General features: G+C 43.5%; 1 protein-coding gene across 2 annotated transcripts in view; it reads left to right on the top strand.

Annotated features, from left to right (window-relative positions):
* Positions 1-18,206, top strand: part of Chdh (choline dehydrogenase) — a 32,822-nt gene that overhangs the window by 9,464 nt on the left and 5,152 nt on the right. The window contains exons 2-4 of one of the 2 annotated variants that reach the window (XM_028754095.1): positions 11,466-11,569; positions 16,102-16,871; positions 17,790-17,941. In XM_028754095.1, the coding sequence (XP_028609928.1) occupies positions 16,154-16,871; positions 17,790-17,941 (870 nt within the window). In that variant the 5' untranslated portion in view covers positions 11,466-11,569; positions 16,102-16,153. The remainder of the gene's footprint in view (positions 1-11,465; positions 11,570-16,101; positions 16,872-17,789; positions 17,942-18,206) is intronic. The other variant, XM_028754096.1, reaches the window with a different exon arrangement.

Here is an 18,206-nt window from a genome sequence, read left to right on the forward strand (position 1 = left end):
TCCCAGTGTGTCCATTATTTCCTGGGAAGGCTTACTGCTCCCCAACTAGGCTTAGAACAGAATCCGTATTTATCAAGGAGCCCAAGTTCCTCAGGCCAAAACAGCTCCTATGCTTGGCTAGGCTATGGGCACAGCCAAGTGTGCTTAGCATTCTTCAGAGCCAGTTCTTTTTGAATGACTGAAAACCAGGAGCTCTGGGGTCCATGGGTCTGACCCTAGTATAGTATGTACTTATTATGTACTAGGAGTATATTAGAACATACAAACACAGCACACACACATACACAGCACACACACACACACACACACACACACACACAACAAGGAAGGGGGTGCCATTAGAAGCCCTGTTCAAACGGTCTTTCAGCTGCACAGCTCCAAAGACAGATCGCATCCCAAGGAAGAGACTCCTGAAATGGTGGGTAGCACTTTATCCTGACTCCAGTTCCTTCATAACTGAACACCACCCCAAAATCACCAGACACATGTGGCTGGACACAGACTCAAAACCACAAGCAGCCCTAATGTTCTCACCACAAAGTTGCACGTGTTTTTTAATGCTCACTTTCGGTTGCCAGCTGCGAAGTTTTAGGCCACGCTGTGGAGGCCTGAGATAGCAAACACAACAGCCAAACAGCAGGGGGTGTGTCCCCGGGTTTGGGATTCTCCATTTAATGTCCTCTCAGATCTGTGGCTATCTCAGAACCAGACCCTAACTAACCTGATTTGGTGCAAGGCTTTCATGGTAGAGGAGTTGAAGACTTGCATGTGGTGGTGGCGGGGTGATACGGTTCTGCAGTGCCTGGGGGAAAGGAAATGAAGAGAAACTGAACCCTATGGGCCTGTCTCATCTCCTCAGCAGGCCCATACCTCCTGGTGAAAGGCTCCTATTACTGCCCTTTGTTTCAGGCCTCAGTACTGGTTGTCTGGATTAGGAAATAAAAGCATATTGAAAGCTTGGGGTACATTCCATGCTGTTCTCAGATCTATTGGTTTGACTTGATGGTTTGATTTAGTTGTTTGATGTCTTTGTGGCAGTACTTGGCTTTATACTCTAAGCCAGCCTAAAGCTGCCATCCTTGAGCCAGTGAGCCCAGCAGTATCCTGAAATCTTTAGGCCTTGCTCATTCAAATAACAGTCACTTCACAACACCCACCCACAAGGCTTGTGGGGCTCTAAGTTTGTTCTATTTGTTTGTTTGTTTTGTTTTTTGTTTGTTTGTTTGGTGAGGGATGGGGAGTGGCTTTTAAAATCACTTTTAAGTTTACTGTGGTGCTTTACCACCACTGGCCATTTCCACAGTTCTTCAGCTAACCAGACAGAAGCTTTGCTCCCTATTGAACAGTTTTCCCCTTGTCCCTGGTAATGTCTAATCCATTTTCTCTGCCTACAGATTGACTTATCCTTAGGTATCTGGCTTATTTCACTCATCATAATGGCTTCATGTTTCAGTTATGATTTAGCTTGTATCAGATTCTATTCCCTTTTAAAGATGAATAAGAGTCCATTGTCTTTATGTACCACATTTTGCGTATCTGTTCATCAGAATATGCAAGTTGGCATCTTCCCACCTGGTTATTGTGATGAGTTCGGCCACAGCACCGGTGTGGCATTGCCTGGCATTGCCAGGGGGAGTCTGCCTTTTATCCCTTCTGGGAATACTTACAGGGTAGGATCACTGGACCATGTAGTAACTCTTAACTTTTTGAAAAACTGCTAGCTTGTGTCCCCTAGTGGCTAACATTTAAGTCTTTCACAGCAGTGTACAAAGGCTGTTAACTTCTGGACATCCTTGGCAACGCTTGCTGTCTTCTATTGGTTTCCATTCCAGGCATACCGATGGGTACAAGCCGAGATTTCCTTGTGGCTTTGATTTGCCTTTCTCTAGTGACTGGTGGGGGCTTAAGCAACTTTTTGAGCTCCATCACCATATTCTTGAGAAAATCTGTCGATTTAAGGTCTCTTCTGTTTGTGTCCATCAGGATTTTGCTGTTAAGTTCCAGAAGTTCTTTGTGCGTCCTGGGTATTAGTACCTTGTTGGACATGAGGCTGGCAGGTGCTTGTCATTTCACTTGGATTTTGTTTTTTGAAACAGTGTCTTGCAATGTAGCCCTGGACCTCTATACAGATCAGGTCGGCCTCACATAGTGACCTGTTTCCACTCTACCCAGCTTGTGTTTTCAGTCTCGCTAGTGTGCTTTGATACGTAAAAGTGTTGCTAACATTTGTGGAACTGAAATCTATCTAGTTTTTCTTTTATTAGGTTGTTATTTTGGTATGGTATCTGAGACATTATCTTCAAATCTAATGCCGTGAGGATTTCCCCTATGTTTTCGTCAGAGTTTTATAATTAATTTGTGTGTGTGTGTGGTATATTCATATGTGCATGTTCATGTGTGTATACATGTGTGTGTGGTATATTCACATGTGCATGTTCATGTGTGTGTACATGTGTGTGGTATATTCACATGTGCATGTTCATGTGTGTGTACATGTGTGTGTGGTATATTCACATGTGCATGTTCATGTGTGTGTACATGTGTGTGGTATATTCACATGTGCATGTTCATGTGTGTGTACATGTGTGTGTGGTGTATTCACATGTTCATGTTCATGCATGTGTACATGTGTGTGGCTGTGCATGCATGAAGCCAGGGGTCAATATCGAGTATCTTCTATAACTCCGCATCTTAGTTATTTATTTACATAGCCTAAGCTACTCCAAACGCAAGAGATCCGCCTGCCCTCTACCTTCTGAGTGCTAGAATTAAAGGCATGTGCCACCATATCTGACTCTAATTTTTGAGCTAGGGTCTCTTACTGAACCTAGAGCTCCCGATTCAGCTGGGCTGGTTGGCCATCAAGTCCCGAGGACCCTCCTATTATTGTCTTCCCAGCAGTGAGATCATATGCATACAGTGCCACATGACTGTGTGTGTGTGTGTGCATACACACACATGTATGTTCATGATCACCAAATAAGAACGTCAGTCTTCAGCTTTTCCCCCTGAAAAAAGTGAACCAGAGCTAGGATGGTGGCCAGCAAATTCCAATAATCCTTTCTCCAGGTTCCATAGCTCTGAGTTACAGGCCCATGTGTGGCCCAGGCCAGTTCTTTATTTTCTTTTTCTTTTTCTTTTTTTTTTTGGTTTTTCGAGGCAGGGTTTCTCTGTGTAGCCCTGGCTGTCCTGGAACTCACTCTGTAGACCAGGCTGGCCTCAAACTCAGAAATCCACCTGCCTCTGCCTCCCAAGTGCTGGGATTAAAGGTATGTGCCACCACTGCCCAGCTAGGCCAGTTCTTACATGGGCACCCCAGAGTTCCGGTCCTGATGGTTGTGTAGTGAGCACTTTACTTAAGTGGACCATCTCCCCAGCCCCCTCCACCTGGCCACTTACGTGGGTTCTGAGGATCTCAACTCAGATCCTCAGGCTGGGACAGCATCCACTTTCCTGACTGAGCATCTCTCCAGCTTCTTGGGTTGACTTTTGACTGTGGCAAAAGCAAAGGTCTAAGCTCATGCTCTAGCCTGTGGCTTGCTTTCCATGTAGCATCTGTTAAGAAGACCCCTGTTTCCTCTTTGAATGATTTAGGATCTGGCTGAAAACCAACTGGGCCTCCTATGCAAGGACTCATTTCTGTATTATTGTTTTAGTTCAGATGTCTCTGCTTCTGCAGTTTTTGTGACACCAGAGCTGCAGTAATTTAAAAATCCAGAACTGTGAGTCTTCTAGCTTTGTTATTCTTCCTGGGATCTTAGTTTGGTATTTTTGTTATTGTTTTTCTGCTTAGAGTCCCTTGAGATCCCATATAATTAATTAAATGAGTCATTTTCCCCTTTTTTTATTCTTTCATGTGTGTGCATGTACCACTGTGTTCATATGAAGGTTAGACAGCTGGTGGGGGTCACTTCTCTGTTTTCCACATATAGATCCTGGGCTCAAACTTGCATTGTTAGGTTTGGTGGCAAGCACATTTACCTGTAGCCGACTTACTAACCCCCAAAATATGGTTTTATACAGCAAAAAAGAAATGTCATTGTTACTTGGTAGAAATTGTGTAGGAGCTGCCATTGCATCGGTAGTACAGGTATCTTGACAATAGTAATTCTTCCAATCAATGAATGTGAGAAATTTTTTCTATTGTTTTTCATACCATTTCTTATACTTTTTGTTTGTTTGTTTGTTTGTTTGTTTTTCGAGACAGGGTTTCTCTGTATAGTCCTCGCTGTACTGGAACTCACTCTGTAGACCAGGCTGGCCTCGAACTCAGAAATCCACCTGCCTCTGCCTCCCAAGTGCTGGGATTAAAGGATTAATGTTGGCTACTGGTTTGCTGTATATTGTTTTTACTATGTTTAGGTATAGGCCTTGAATTTCTGATCTTTCCAAGACTTTTACCATGAAGGGATGTTGAATTTTGTCAAATGCTTTCTCAATATCTATTGAGATGGTCATGTGTTTTTTTCTTTGAGTTTGTTTATGTAGTGGATTACATTGATGGATTTCCGAATATTGAACCATCCCTGCATTCCTGGGATAAAGCCTACTTGATCATGATGGATGATTGTTTTGATGTGTTCTTGGATTTGGTTTGCTAGAATTTTATTGAGTATTTTTGCATCGATATTCATAAGGGAGATTAGTCTAAAGTTCTCTTTCTTTGTTGGGTGTTTGTGAGGTTTAGGTATGAGTGTGATTGTAGCTTCATAGAATGAATTGGGTAGTGTTCCTTCTGTTTCTATTTTGTGGAATAGTTTGAAGAGAATTGGTATTAAGTCTTCCTTGAAGGTCTGATAGAATTCTGCACTAAAACCATCCTGGGCTTTTTTTTGGTGGGAAGACTTTTAATGACTGCTGCTATTTCCTTAGGGGTTATGGGACTGTTTAGATGGTTTATTTGCTTCTGATTTAACTTTGGTACCTGGTATCTGTCTAGAAAATTGTCCATTTCATCCAGATTTTCCAGTTTTGTTGAGTATAGACCTTTGTAGTAGGATCTGATGATTTTTTTTAATTTCCTCAGTTTCTGTTGTTATGTCTCCCTTTTCAGTTCTGATTTTATTAATTTGGATACTCTGTGCCCTCTGTTTAATCTGGCTAAGGGTTTATCTATCTTGTTGATTTTCTCAAAGAACCAACTCCTGGTTGTGTTGATATTTTGTATAGTTCTTTCTGTTTCTACTTGGTTGATTTCAGCCCTGAGTTTGATTATTTCCTGACATCTACTCCTCTTGGGTGTATTTCCTTCTTTTTGTCCTAGAGCTTTCAGGTGTGCTGTCAAGTTGTTAGTGTTAGTTTCTTTTTGTAGGCACTTAGAGCTATGAGTTTTTCTCTTAGCACTGCTTTCATGGAGTCCCACAAGTTTTGGTATGATGTTTCATCATTTTCATTAAATTCTAAAAAGTCTTTAATTTCTTTCTTTACTTCTTCCCTGACCAAGTCATCATTGAGTAGAGCGTTGTTCAGTTTCCACCTGTATGTGGGCTTTCCATTGTCTTTGTCATTATTAAAGACTAGCCTTAGTCTGTGGTGATCTGATAGGATGCAAGGGATTATTTCAATCTTTTTGTATCTGTTGAGGTCTGTTTTGTGACCAATTATATCGTCTATTTTGGAGAAGGTACCATGAGGTGCTGAGAAAAATGTATATTCTTTTGTTTTAGGATGAAATGTTCTATAGATATCTGTTAAACCCATTTGGTTCATAACTTCTGTTAATGTCAAAGTGTCTCTGTTTAGTCTCTGTTTCCATGATCTGTCCATTGCTGAGAGTGGGGTGTTGAAATCCCCCACTATTTTGTGTGAGGTATAATGCGTGTTTTGAGCTTTAGTAAAGTTTCTTTTATGTATGTAGGTGCCCTTGCATTTGGAGCATAGATGTTCAGAATTGAGAGTTCACCTTGGTAGATTTTTCCTTTGATGAGTATGAAGTGTCCTTCCTTATCTTTTTTGATTACTTTTGGATGAAAGTCAATTTTATTTGATATTAGAATGGCTACTCCAGCTTGTTTCTTGGGACCATTTGCTTAGAAAATAGTTTTTCATCCTTTTACTCTGAGATATTGTCTGTCTTTGTCACTGAGGTGCATTTCCTGTATGCAGCAAAATTCTGGGTCCTGTTTATGTATCCAGTCTGATAGTCTGTGTCTTTTTATTGGAAAATTGAGTCCATTGATGTTAAGAGATATTAAGGAAAAATAATTGTTGCTTCCTATTATTTTTGTTATTAGAGGTGGAATTATGTTTGTGTAGCTATCTTCTTTTGAGGTTGTTGGAAGATTACTTCCTTCCGTTTTCTAGGTTGTAGTTTCCTTCCTTGTGTTGGCGCTTTTCATCAATTATCCTTTGAAGTGCTGGGTTTGTGGGAAAATATTGTGTAAATTTGGTTTTGTCATGGAATATCTTGGTTTCTCCATCTATAGTGATTGAGAGTTTTGCTGGGTATAGTAGTCTGGGCTGGCATTTGTGTTCTCTTAGGGTCTGTATGATATCAGTCCAGGATCTTCTGGCTTTTATAGTCTCTGGTGAGAAGTCTGGTATAATTCTTATAGGTCTGCCTTTATATGTTACTTGACCTTTTTCCCTTACTGCTTTTAGTATTTTTTATTTGTGTTGTGCATTTGATGTTTTGATTATTATGTGATGGGAGGTATTTCTTTTCTGGTCTATTCTGTTTGGCATTCTGTAGGCTTCTTGTATGTTTATGGGCATCTAGTTCTTTAGGTTAGGGAAGTTTTCCTCTATAATTTTGTTGAAGATATTTACTGGCCCTTTAAGTTGGGAATCTTCACTCTTATCTATACCTATTATCCTTAGGTTTGGTCTTCTCACTGTGTCATGGATTTCCTGGATGTTTTGGGTTGGGAGCTTTTTGCGTTTTGCATTTTCTTTGACAATTGTGTCAATGTTTTCCATGGTATCTTCTGCATTTGAGATTATTTCTTCTATCTCTTGTATTCTGTTAGTGATGCTTGTGTCTATGACTCCTGATCTCTTTCCTATGTTTTCTATCTCTGGGGTAGTCTCCCTTTGAGATTTCTTTATTGTTTCTATTTCCATTAGATCCTGGATGGTTTTGTTCAATTCCTTCACCTGTTTGGTTGTGTTTTCTTGCAATTCTTTAAGGGATTTTTGTTTTTCCTCTTTAAGGACTTCTACCTGTTTACCTGTGTTCTCCTGTACTTTAAGAAAGTTACTTATGTCCTTCTTAAAATCCTCTATCATCATCATGAGAAGTGATTTTAATTCTGAATCCTGCTTTTCCGGTGTGATGGGGTGTACAGGGCTTGCTATGGTGGGAAAACTGGGTTCTGATGATGCCAAGTAACTTTGGTTTCTGTTGCTTGTGTTCTTGCGCTTGCCTTTCACCATCTGGTTGACTCTAGTGTTACCTGTGCTAACTGTGTCTGACTGGAGTCTGTCTTTTCAGTTATCTTGCTTGTGTCAAAACTCCTCAGAGTCCAGATGTCTCTGTGATTCTGTGATCCTAAGCTCCTGGATAGAACTCCTGAGACTCAGGCTGCCTCTGAAATTCTGCTGCTCTGAGTGCAGTGGTTCCTCTAGGATGGCCCAGGATATGGTGTCTTCACAGGAGCAGACCAGTTAGGTGTTCACTGGTCTGAGTGGAGTGACTCTAGAATGGTTAAGGGTATGTTGTCTGCTGCTCTGAGTGCAGTGGCTCCTCTAGAATGGCTCAGGATATGGTGTCTCCACAGGAGCAGACCACCTAGGTGTCTGCCCCAGCCAAAAGGACCAGACAAGAGGCAGAAGGGAAGTGGTATTCTGGAAGGGTGGGGTTTAGGTTGTTGATGGGACCTGAGTGCCCCTGGCTCCCAGTTGTAACTCTGGGGAGTAGAGTAGTGGGAGAGCATTCTTACCCACTGCTCTGAGTGGAGTGGCTCCTCTAGGATGGCTCAGGATACGATGTCTCCACAGGAGCAGAGCAGCTAGGTGTCTGCCCCAGCCAAAAGGACCAGGCGTGAGGCGGAAGGCCATTTTATAGTTTTCAATAATCAATGTGACGGTTAATCGTGACTGTCAACTTGACAGGATTTAGAATCTTCTAGAGGCCATGTTTCAGGTTGTGTTGGGGGGGGGCATTTCCAGAAATTTGATAGGGAGCAGGGAGGCAGGAGCATCTGCCTTAAATGTGGGTGGGACCGTGTCACAAGCTGAGGCCCTAGACTGAAAAAGAAAAGGCCAGCAGAGACCAGCATTCATTTCTTTCTCACGCCCAAATACTAATGCAATGTGACCAGCCACTTTAAACCCCTGCCTGAGTTCCTTCCTTTTCATGATAGACTGTATCCCCTCAAGCCCTGAGCCAAAGTAAAACAAATGAACAAACAAAAACCCCTTCTTTCTTGAAGTTGCTATTCTCAGACGTTTTGTTACAGCAAGGATAAAGTAACTAATACAGTGTTGCTTTTAAACCTTTGGTTAAATTTAGGCCTAATCTTTTGTCCTCTGCCTCTGCCTCTGTCTGTCTCTGTCTCTGTTTCTGACTCGTCTCTATCTCTGTCTCTCCCTCTCCCTCTCCCTCTCCCTCTCCCTCTCCCTCTCCCTCTCTCTCTCTCTCTCTCTCTCTCTCTCTCTCTCTCTCTCTGTAATTGTTTTGGCAAGAACTCACAATAGTGTGTTGCTTCTGTTCTTAGTTGAGCAGCTTTCTTGCTGTCAGTGTTGAGCAAACACTAACACTTATGATGTCGCTGCTTCTCTTTGAGCCATCTTTTATCTTCATCAGTTTCCTCCATTGTTTTTCTCTATCTCTGCTCAGATCTCCAGTGTTTCCTTCCCTCTGCTAGCCTTGGTTTGGTTTGTTCTATTTTCTAGCTGTTCACAGGATAACGATCTTCCCTCTGTTTGAAGATGCAGTTCTGAACGGCCGATAATGCTGCCCTCACCATGTTGCGTAAGACGAGGTGTCTCCTGTGTTCATTTGTTTCACATATTTCTAACTTCCTCTGTGATTTCTTCTCTGACACACTGGGTTTTAGAAACATTAATTTCATATTTTTGTGAGTTTTCTTCTGCATATTGATTCCTAGTTCTGTTCCACTGTGGCCCAAATAGATTCCTGGTATGTTTTCTGTCTTAAAGATTTGTAATCTGTCCTGGAGTTTGGTTTATGTACACTTGAGAAAAAAATGTGTTTCTGTTGAGTGCTTTGTATATATCTCTTCTGTCCAGTTGGCTTATGGTGGTTTTTCTTCTATTACCTTATTAATATATCATCATTGAGCTCTAAACATTGAAGTCTTCAGCTATTATACAACTATTTTCCCTTCAAATCTGTCAGGTTTTGCTTCATAAATCCTAGAACTTTCATGTAATATGAACTGCATGCTTTAAAATTTATTAAGGCTACACGCGCCTGGGGTTTTCTTTCTATATTATGTCTACACTTTTAGCTTTCTATATTATGACTACACTTTTAGGATCTATCCATATTAATCTGAGATGCTATGGTTCATCCACTGCTGTGTGGGATTTCTACTCCTCCTCTCCTTCCTCCTCCACCTTTTTTCCTCCCCTTCCCCTCTCTCTCCTTCTCTTCCTCTTTCTTCCCTGCTACTTTCCCCTCCTCTTTTCCCTCTCTTTCCTTTCCTTCCCTCCCATCTTGTTTCATCTCTTCTCTCTCTTTTCTGAAATAGCGTCTAGCCCACATTGGTCTTAAAATTGTGTCCTCCCACCTCAGTTCTCCCAGGTAGAAGTACAAGGATATACACCATGCCCACGGTTCTTCACACGACTCTACTGCAGTTCTTCTGCTGCTGGTCTGGCCCTCATGACTATACAGTGGAGTCTCACTTAGTTTTTAGTTGTGTTTCACTGGTGGCATGCTCTGTACAGCTTATCTTCAAATATTTATGAGCCAGGTTTGAGTATCTTCTTTGCTAAAGTGTCTGTTAACGTCTTTGACACACTTGGTAATCAGGACACTTGTTACGGATACTTAGCAGTTTATGATGTGTGTGTGTGTGTGTGTGTGTGTGTGTGTGTTGTGTGTGTGTGTTTTATGTGGTAGTCCTCCATCTCAAATGCAATCAGAGGCTTGCCCTTTCTTTCTCTTGACAGGATCTTAGTAGACAGTTTTTTTTTTGTTTTGTTTTGATGAGATCGGGTTTACCGGTTTTTAGCTTTGTGTTTAGTTTTTGCCTTTGATGCCCTATCTTAGGATTCATTGTCATTGTCAGGCCTCCCCCACACCCCATTGTGCTTTCCTGTTGTGCTCTAGGATTTTTTTTATAACTTAGTGTTGGGTTTGTGATCCATTTTGAATGCTGAAGATACGTCTAGCTTCCCTTGTGTGTTTCAGTGGCTCTTGCACCCTCGGTTGAAAAGGCCACTTCTGCTCCATTCTGCTGCTTTATTGATCCATTCACATGCCTTTGTTTCTGAGCTCTGCTCTGTTCTGTTGATGATCGCTTGTTTCTTTGGCCATGTCACATTCTCAGTTACTATGCTTCCAGCAAGCCTGGAGTTCATGTAGTGTCAGCCCTATACCTTAGTTCTCTTTGAACATTGTGTTGGCTGTTTTGAGGTCTTTTGCATCTGCACATGAATTTTGGATCAGGTTATCAATAGTTACCAATCTTGCTGGAGAACTTAATGAGATTGCATTGATTTATAAGTTAAATGGTAAAGAATAAAGACAACATTGAATTTCCCTACCCACAAATACAGCATATTGCTCTGTGTAGCTAGTTTTTCTCTGATGATTTTCTCTAGAGTTTGGTAGATGTCCAATCGCAAAAGTGTTTTGATTTATTCTTTCTCATTTGGCACATTGAATGCAGTGGAATTGTGTCTTCTTCTTTTTTTATTTTTTTATTTTTTATTTTTCTAGACAGGGTTTCTCTGTGTAGCCCTGGCTGTCCTGGAACTCACTCTGTGGACCAGGCTGGCCTCGAACTCAGAAATCCACCTGCCTCTGCCTCCCATGTGCTGGGATTAAAGGTGTGCGCCACCACTGCCTGGTGTGTCTTCCCTTCAAGTGGCTCATGCTCACTGCTGGTGGATCGGTGTGTGACTGACACTTGTGTCTTGACCTTGTTTCCTGAGGTCTCCCTGGAGCTGCTTGTTAGTTCCAGAAACCTTTTTGGTCAGTTCTTTCCGATTTTCTACATACATGATCATGTTGGCCAGAAATGTTCTCTTTCTTCCCAACATGAATGCTTTTTGAGTTTCCTCCATTTGACTCTTGAGTTAAGCTGTAATGTCCAATGTGATATTAGGGTTGGTGAGAGAAGGTATCTTTGCCTTGCTCCTGATTTTGGTGGGAAAGCTTCTGGGTTTCTTGCCACTATAACAGTTTTATAGATAACCTTTATCATGTTGGACAGTAGAAAGGTACTTTAAAAAATTTTTGCCCGATGCTTTTTCTGTATCTCTTATTTCTCCACCTCATGATAATTTTCTTTGTTTCTTCCTCCCTTTCTTTTATTTTCCATTTTTTTCAGGCAGGGTCTCACTATGTCCAGCCTGGAATTTTCTACGTGAACAAGACTGACTTTGAATTCACAGAGATCCACCTGCCTCTGCCTCGAAAGTACTGGGATTAAAGGTGAGTGCCAGTTTTAGTGGTGTTTCAGAACAACAACAACAACAAAAATCACATAATTACTTATATATTTTAAATCTGGTAGAAGGCATAAGAAAGAGGTTGCCAACAGAAATATTTTTTTTTCTATGCCCCTAAATAGACTGCCTACAAATATCTGTGAAGTTCAACCTGGTGGTAGTCATGTTGTTTTGTACTTAAAATGACAATTTGCAAAAATGGAAAATTAAGAGAATTATTGTTGTTGTTGTTATTATTACTAATTATTGTTGTTGTTATTATTATTATTATTATTATTATTATTATTATTATTATTATTGAGATGATAGAGTGTGAAGTTAGCCCTGGCTAGAGATATTCAGTGAGACAATGGAGCCCTCTGGTTCTCAGGCAGGCAGATGTCCCTGTGCTCCCGTCCACTCGGTGGCGCTGCTGTGCTCTCCTGGATGCTCACTGAGTGCTCTCTCTTCCATAGCCGTTGCCCTGGCTTCTGGTATCCTTTCTTCTGCCCATTCTTCATGGGGCTTCTGCTGTCCAATGCCCTTTGCTTGTGACTTCAGGACTCAGGACTCCAGCTTCTCCTGCTGATCAGTGACCTCAGATCCCCTCTTCTGTCAGACCCTTTCTTCTCTGGATTAAGATGAAGGCTTCTGGACTTCCAGTCAGAACATCCTCAGGACTCTCTTGTTTTAGAAGCCTTGGCTTTTTCTCTGTCACTGGAGACTGCTAGAAAGTTCTTTATGAAATATCTTCTAGACTTGTCCTCATAGGGTCACTACTGTGAGTCCCTGACTATTTTTCTTCCTCTCCTGCTCTTCTCTTTATTGTCACTAACACTGCTGTTTTCTGAAGTCTCAGGGAAGGAGGAGGGAGGAGGAGGGAAGAAGAGGGAAGGAGGAGAGAGGAGGGAGAGGAGTTTCTTTTTTTATACCTTTTCTTTCTTTTTTTCCCCCTTTCAAGCTACCCAGTCTCTTTGAAGCTTCTGTTTGGTTGTCAGTGACTTTGAGACATCAATGTCAGGGTCTCCTTCACCGTTACTGGGAACAGTGTCCTGCAATAGATTCCTTTCAGCCAAGTGTCTCTCCAGTACACTTCATTTCAGTGCATGCCCACTGTCTCTCATAGCAGCTATTAGCTCCAAGGGGTGCCTCCCCGGCCTCGAGACCTCAGTAGGAAGTAAACTTGAATTGATTCCAGGGAGACCAAGCCAGGGGCAGTCTCCCTCTGTGCAGATATGACCTCGCTTGGCATTTAATACACCTTACATTTTGAACCTGAGTACCGACCATACCAACGGGCTGATTTCTGACCTTTGTGTCATCTTTGGCATATTCTTCTCCTGGAGTTCTTTTCTGTCATTCACATTTGTACTGTGTCTCCTCCCATTCCCTCTTTCTCTTTGCTTTAACTCCTGGTGGGGCGGCATGTGTGACCTTCAGGCCATGCTTTTCCCCCACAAGCAGTCTGCCACCACGGGCTGCTTGCTCTTGGAGGTTACTACTGCCTGAATCCTTGTTTCCTTTGTCACGTGATCTTTTCTCTTCTGCCATCCACACTTTCTTGATATTGGATTTGGACACACGAAGAAAGGCCTTTTTTGCACATGAAATGGATGAATGATTATTCCGTTTTGGAGTCTGAGGTAGGGAAGCCTGTAGGTCTGCGAGGGATGTAAACAAGCTCAGGGCCCCATGAACTGATTTTTAAATGTGAAATGTTTCAAAGATGATCATCTGGGGGTCAACCCCACTTGAATGTGGTACATAAGATCTTTTTTTATGTAGAACTCGAATCAAAACACTAAAAACATTTTAAATTTATTTACATGTGTTTGTTTGTGTATATGTGTGACGTGCAAGTGCAAGACAGAATGTCTTGGCATGTGTGTATGGATGTCGGAGGACAGCTTGTGGGAGATGGATGAGTCTCTCCTGCCACGTGGTCTCTAAGGACTGAATACAGGTCATCATTCCTAAGAGCAAGTACTTACCTTCTGAACCATCTTGCTAGTATAAAATATCTGGATTTGAGTTACTAAAACTTAGTTGAGGGATTTTTCTTGCCTAGCCACCTTCTCCTCCTACCCTCCGCTGTATTGGCCCTCTCTAAGACTACACCAGGATATGTATTCATCTTTGTTCATAAGAGATACCAATCTATAGTTCTCTTTTCTTTGATATTTTTGTCTGTCTGGTTTTGGTATTAGTGTGATGCTAACCTTTTAGAATGGGTAAAGACACGTTCTCCCTGTTTCTTCTGACAGAGACTGGAGAGAATCAGCGCATGCTCACCCTTAAGTGTTCTGGAGAACTCTCCCAGCACCCTCTCTCTGGAGTTGCTATTTTGTTTTGGACTGTTGTTATTTATTAGTTATTTACTATGTATATTGGCTCATCCTAGTATCTCGCTTCCTCTCACAAGGTGTGCATTTGGACACATTGTGTCTTTGACGGAACTGATCTATTTGTGTCTAGTTCTCCTGCTTAGACTTCACTTATCCAAGCTTTAGCATGATGATCTAAAAGCTCCCAAGTCCCCATTCTTCTCCTCTGCCCCTTTTCACTTCTCTCTTCACATTTTCTTCTAGAAACATCTTTCCCCTAATCTTCAATGTCACTGCTTTCTTCCTGTTATATCTAATCAAAACTCCTTTGTCCTAGCATCAGATTTTTTTTCTTGTATTTTTTGTTTTTTTAAAATCAGATCGATCATTTCAACTTCTTATTAGTGGGGTATGGGAGAATACAATGCCACAGTATGAACATGGAGGTCACAAGACTTTTCGGAGCTGGGAACCTCTCCTTCCATATATTTGAGGCAGGATCTCTCCTGTTTCTGTTATTCGTGCCTCTCTCATCTCACTGTAGGAGTGCCAGAATTACAGATGTGTGCCTTTGTGCCTGGTTTTTATTTACATGGATCCTAGTGACTAAACTCAGGTCACCAGGCTTATGAAAAAAGTGCTTTTGCCCATAGAGCCATCTTCGCAGACCACTGATACTTTCTTGAAAGTTTTTCAATGTGTCTATTGTTGTCTAAGTCATTTCTAATAGCTGTGATCTTAAGTAATGTCTTTTGTTCGATGGTTCTAACACCTGGAGGAGGTGCATCTGGTTCTGTTGCATGCTTTCTCTCTTTGTAAAGAGTATATTTGCATGTTTCCAAATTGTTACGGAATACTCACTTGTGTGTACCAGTCTAATGTAGATGGGTAAATGGTGTCTTTTTAAAAAGGATGTCACTATCCTGGCAGGGCATTTAGGGGAAAATGAGTCCACCCCCTGGAGAGCTGAGCATCGGGCATTGTTACCCTGTGCTATATCATGGGGTCTGGAGCTTGGGGTGGGGGAATCTCTGCAGAATTCTTGCTCCAGAAGGCTCTGCCACTTCTGTCACATAGGTGTGGGCCTTCCTCTGTCTTCCTGCTTCTGGGAAGGCCCTGGCTACCTGATACAGGACTGAGGGAAAGCTAGGGGGATTTGCCATGATCTGCATCTGGGCCAAAATTGACAAGGGACTTTTTTCAGCCCTTTCACTTCAGCTCCAGTGTAGACTAGAGGGTTGTTGTTGGGGTTGCGGGGTTCAGGTAATGTTCTTGTCAGCAGGAGTTCAGTGGCATACTTAGGCTCTTCTCAACCTTTCCGCCAAGCATGTGGGACAGTGGTGAGAGAAGACCCATTGAAAGTCATTGGCATACATATACATATACACATACACATAATATGCATCATATACATATACATCACATACATCATATACATATACATATACACATACACATACATATACACATAATATACATCATATACATATACACATAACATGGTAAGGACTGAGCAGGATGTATTTCCATACATGCATGTATTTACATGTAACGACCATTGAAGAAAAAGAAGCTGTAACTTTGAAAGAGAGCAAGATGAGGTACACGGGGGAGGGGGGGCTTGGAGGGAGGAAAGGGAAAGATCCCAAAAACAAAAACAAACCAACATTTTTTTTTTTTTAGGTCATTGACATTTCTCTGTTAAAGCTACTGCTTTACAAGGTGACCTTGGAAAGTGAGGTTGTGATCCTATGTCCTGGTGCATCCTGGGATCTCTCAGGCTGTGAGCTCCACAGTCTTGGTCCTTCGGCCTACTTTGTCCCTCTCCATCTGGAGAGCTTTTCTAGTTTTTCCTGTGTATTCCTGTAATAAAATGCAATGTTCTGCCTGCAGTAGGGAGAATAGCCCCTTGTCTGTCAGCCTGGATAGCCTTCCTCCCGTTTTGTAGCTAGATGCTCAGTCTCCCAAGTTCCTATGGATATCCCAGGGAAGTTGGCCAGGGAACCCCTAAGCCTGTTGAGGGGCCTGGACTAATATCTCCATAATAAAAGTCCCTACTTCAGGTTCTACCTCCCCAGGGCAGCGGTTATCATGTGCAATGGCCTTGTCCAAGCAAGGCAGGGCCTTTGCTCTATCAGCATGACCAATCAGCTCCAGACTGCTTCTGCATATGCCATGGAGTTGAGTTTTAAAGCCATTTTTCCTGTTCTAGGAAGAGATTCTTCCCCACTCCTGTCCGTGGATAGAGGAACTGGGCTGGAAGCATGTGGCAGGTCCTTAGAGCCTGGAGGAAAGGATATCTGAGCCCACATGGAGCCCTGGCGTGGGCTATGCAGGGTCAGCCACGCCCCCCGTGCAGCTGCGCAGTTGCTAGTGCAGCCTCTGTGGGGCAGGATGAGTACACCTTTGTGGTGGTGGGCGCAGGCTCTGCTGGCTGTGTGCTGGCCAGTCGGCTCACTGAGGACCCGAATCACCGAGTGCTGCTGCTAGAGGCAGGGCCCAAGGACTTGTTGATGGGGAGCAAGCGGCTTCAGTGGAAGATCCACATGCCGGCTGCCCTTGTGGCCAACCTGTGTGATGACAAATACAACTGGTACTATCACACTGAGGTGCAGCCCGGCCTGGATGGCCGCGTACTGTACTGGCCACGAGGCCGGGTCTGGGGGGGCTCCTCATCCCTCAATGCCATGGTCTATATCCGAGGACACGCCGAGGACTATAACCGCTGGCACCGTGAAGGTGCTGAGGGCTGGGACTACGCACACTGCCTACCCTACTTCCGCAAGGCGCAGAGACATGAGCAGGGTGCCAATATGTACCGTGGTGGGGACGGCCCCCTGAACGTGTCTCGGGGCAAGACCAACCACCCGCTTCACCAGGCCTTCCTGAAGGCAGCACATCAGGCTGGTTACCCCTACACTGAAGACATGAATGGCTTCCAACAGGAGGGCTTCGGCTGGATGGACATGACCATCCACCAAGGTACCAATTTTGTAAAAAGTATATTATTTATTTAATGGATACAAGTATACTGTAGCTCTCTTCAGACACACCAGAAGAGGTCATAGATCCCACTACAGATGGTTGTGAGCCACCATGTGGTTGCTGGGAATTGAACTCAAGACCTCTGGAAGAGCAGTAAGTGCTCTTAACCATCAGAGCCATCTCTCAGCCCCCAAGGTATCAATTTTTAATTTTCCCCTCTCTACTTATAGTCCACCCTCCTAACCCCATCATGGTCAGTAAGTGCCAAAATAGGGATGGTGTTAGGTTTGAGGGAGATACTATACCGCCCCTAGGTATCACCGGACACAGCCCAACTACTTGGGCATTCACTGTGCCTCTAGGTCATGTGGTACAGCAGAGGTGACTGTAGAGTCCCCAGAGACCTGCCCAGCCTGGATAGGGCAGCCAAGCCCTGTAACCACAGATCTAGGAAGCTGAGAGAGGTAGGGATTTCAGTCCTGTGGTGCCTGTGGCCAGGGAAAACACGGTGGCCTGACTGGGGGTAGGGGAGGGGAGAGGGGCTCTAGAAGAGGGAAGGATCAGCTCTGTGTGATAAACCACCCATGGCGACGTAGAGACTTGCAGATGAGCAAGTTGAGGCAGAAAGAGACGGCACAAAACCATCTTGTCCCAGCTCTCACCTCTCTGCAGACGGATGCAAGTAGACACAGAACAGGTAGTACAGGACCTTCTTTGCTCACAGCAGGATAGAGCAAACCATAGGGTTCTCAATAGCCAGGACTGCAGGGTAGGATATTCAGGTCCCAGATATATCTTGAAGGCAGCCCTTGAATTGTCAAGGGCAGGGTAGATTTGCTTTCCCCAGCAGGTTCCTCCTGTCCAGGTATGAGAGGAAGGGCAGCAGGCCACACCTGATCTTGCTCCATCCTACAGGGAAGCGCTGGAGCGCAGCCTGTGCCTACTTGCACCCAGCACTGAGCCGCCCCAACCTCAGGGCCGAGGTCCAGACACTTGTAAGCAGAGTGCTGTTTGAGGGCACTCGCGCAGTGGGTGTGGAGTACATCAAGAACGGCCAGAGCCACAAGGTGAGTTGACTCCTGTGGAACGTGTGGGGACTTAAGAGGGCAGGAAGGGACAGGCAGCAACCTGGCAATCAGACTCTTGCTCCTGTCCCCCAGCCACATGCTCTTGTCCCTAGGAAGAGTGAACAGCAAGTAGCAGTGGCAGGATTGTCCTTGTCATCCCATAGGACATAATAGAGGTCAGAAGACCCCAACTTCTGCCACCCGCAGACTTCATGGTTCCTAGTGCCTCCATAAGCCTCTGCCTGTCCCATCTACCCTGTGAGAG

This window comes from Grammomys surdaster, unplaced genomic scaffold (assembly GCF_004785775.1).
Source record: "Grammomys surdaster isolate TR1022 unplaced genomic scaffold, NIH_TR_1.0 125979, whole genome shotgun sequence".
Lineage (NCBI taxonomy): Eukaryota > Metazoa > Chordata > Mammalia > Rodentia > Muridae > Grammomys > Grammomys surdaster.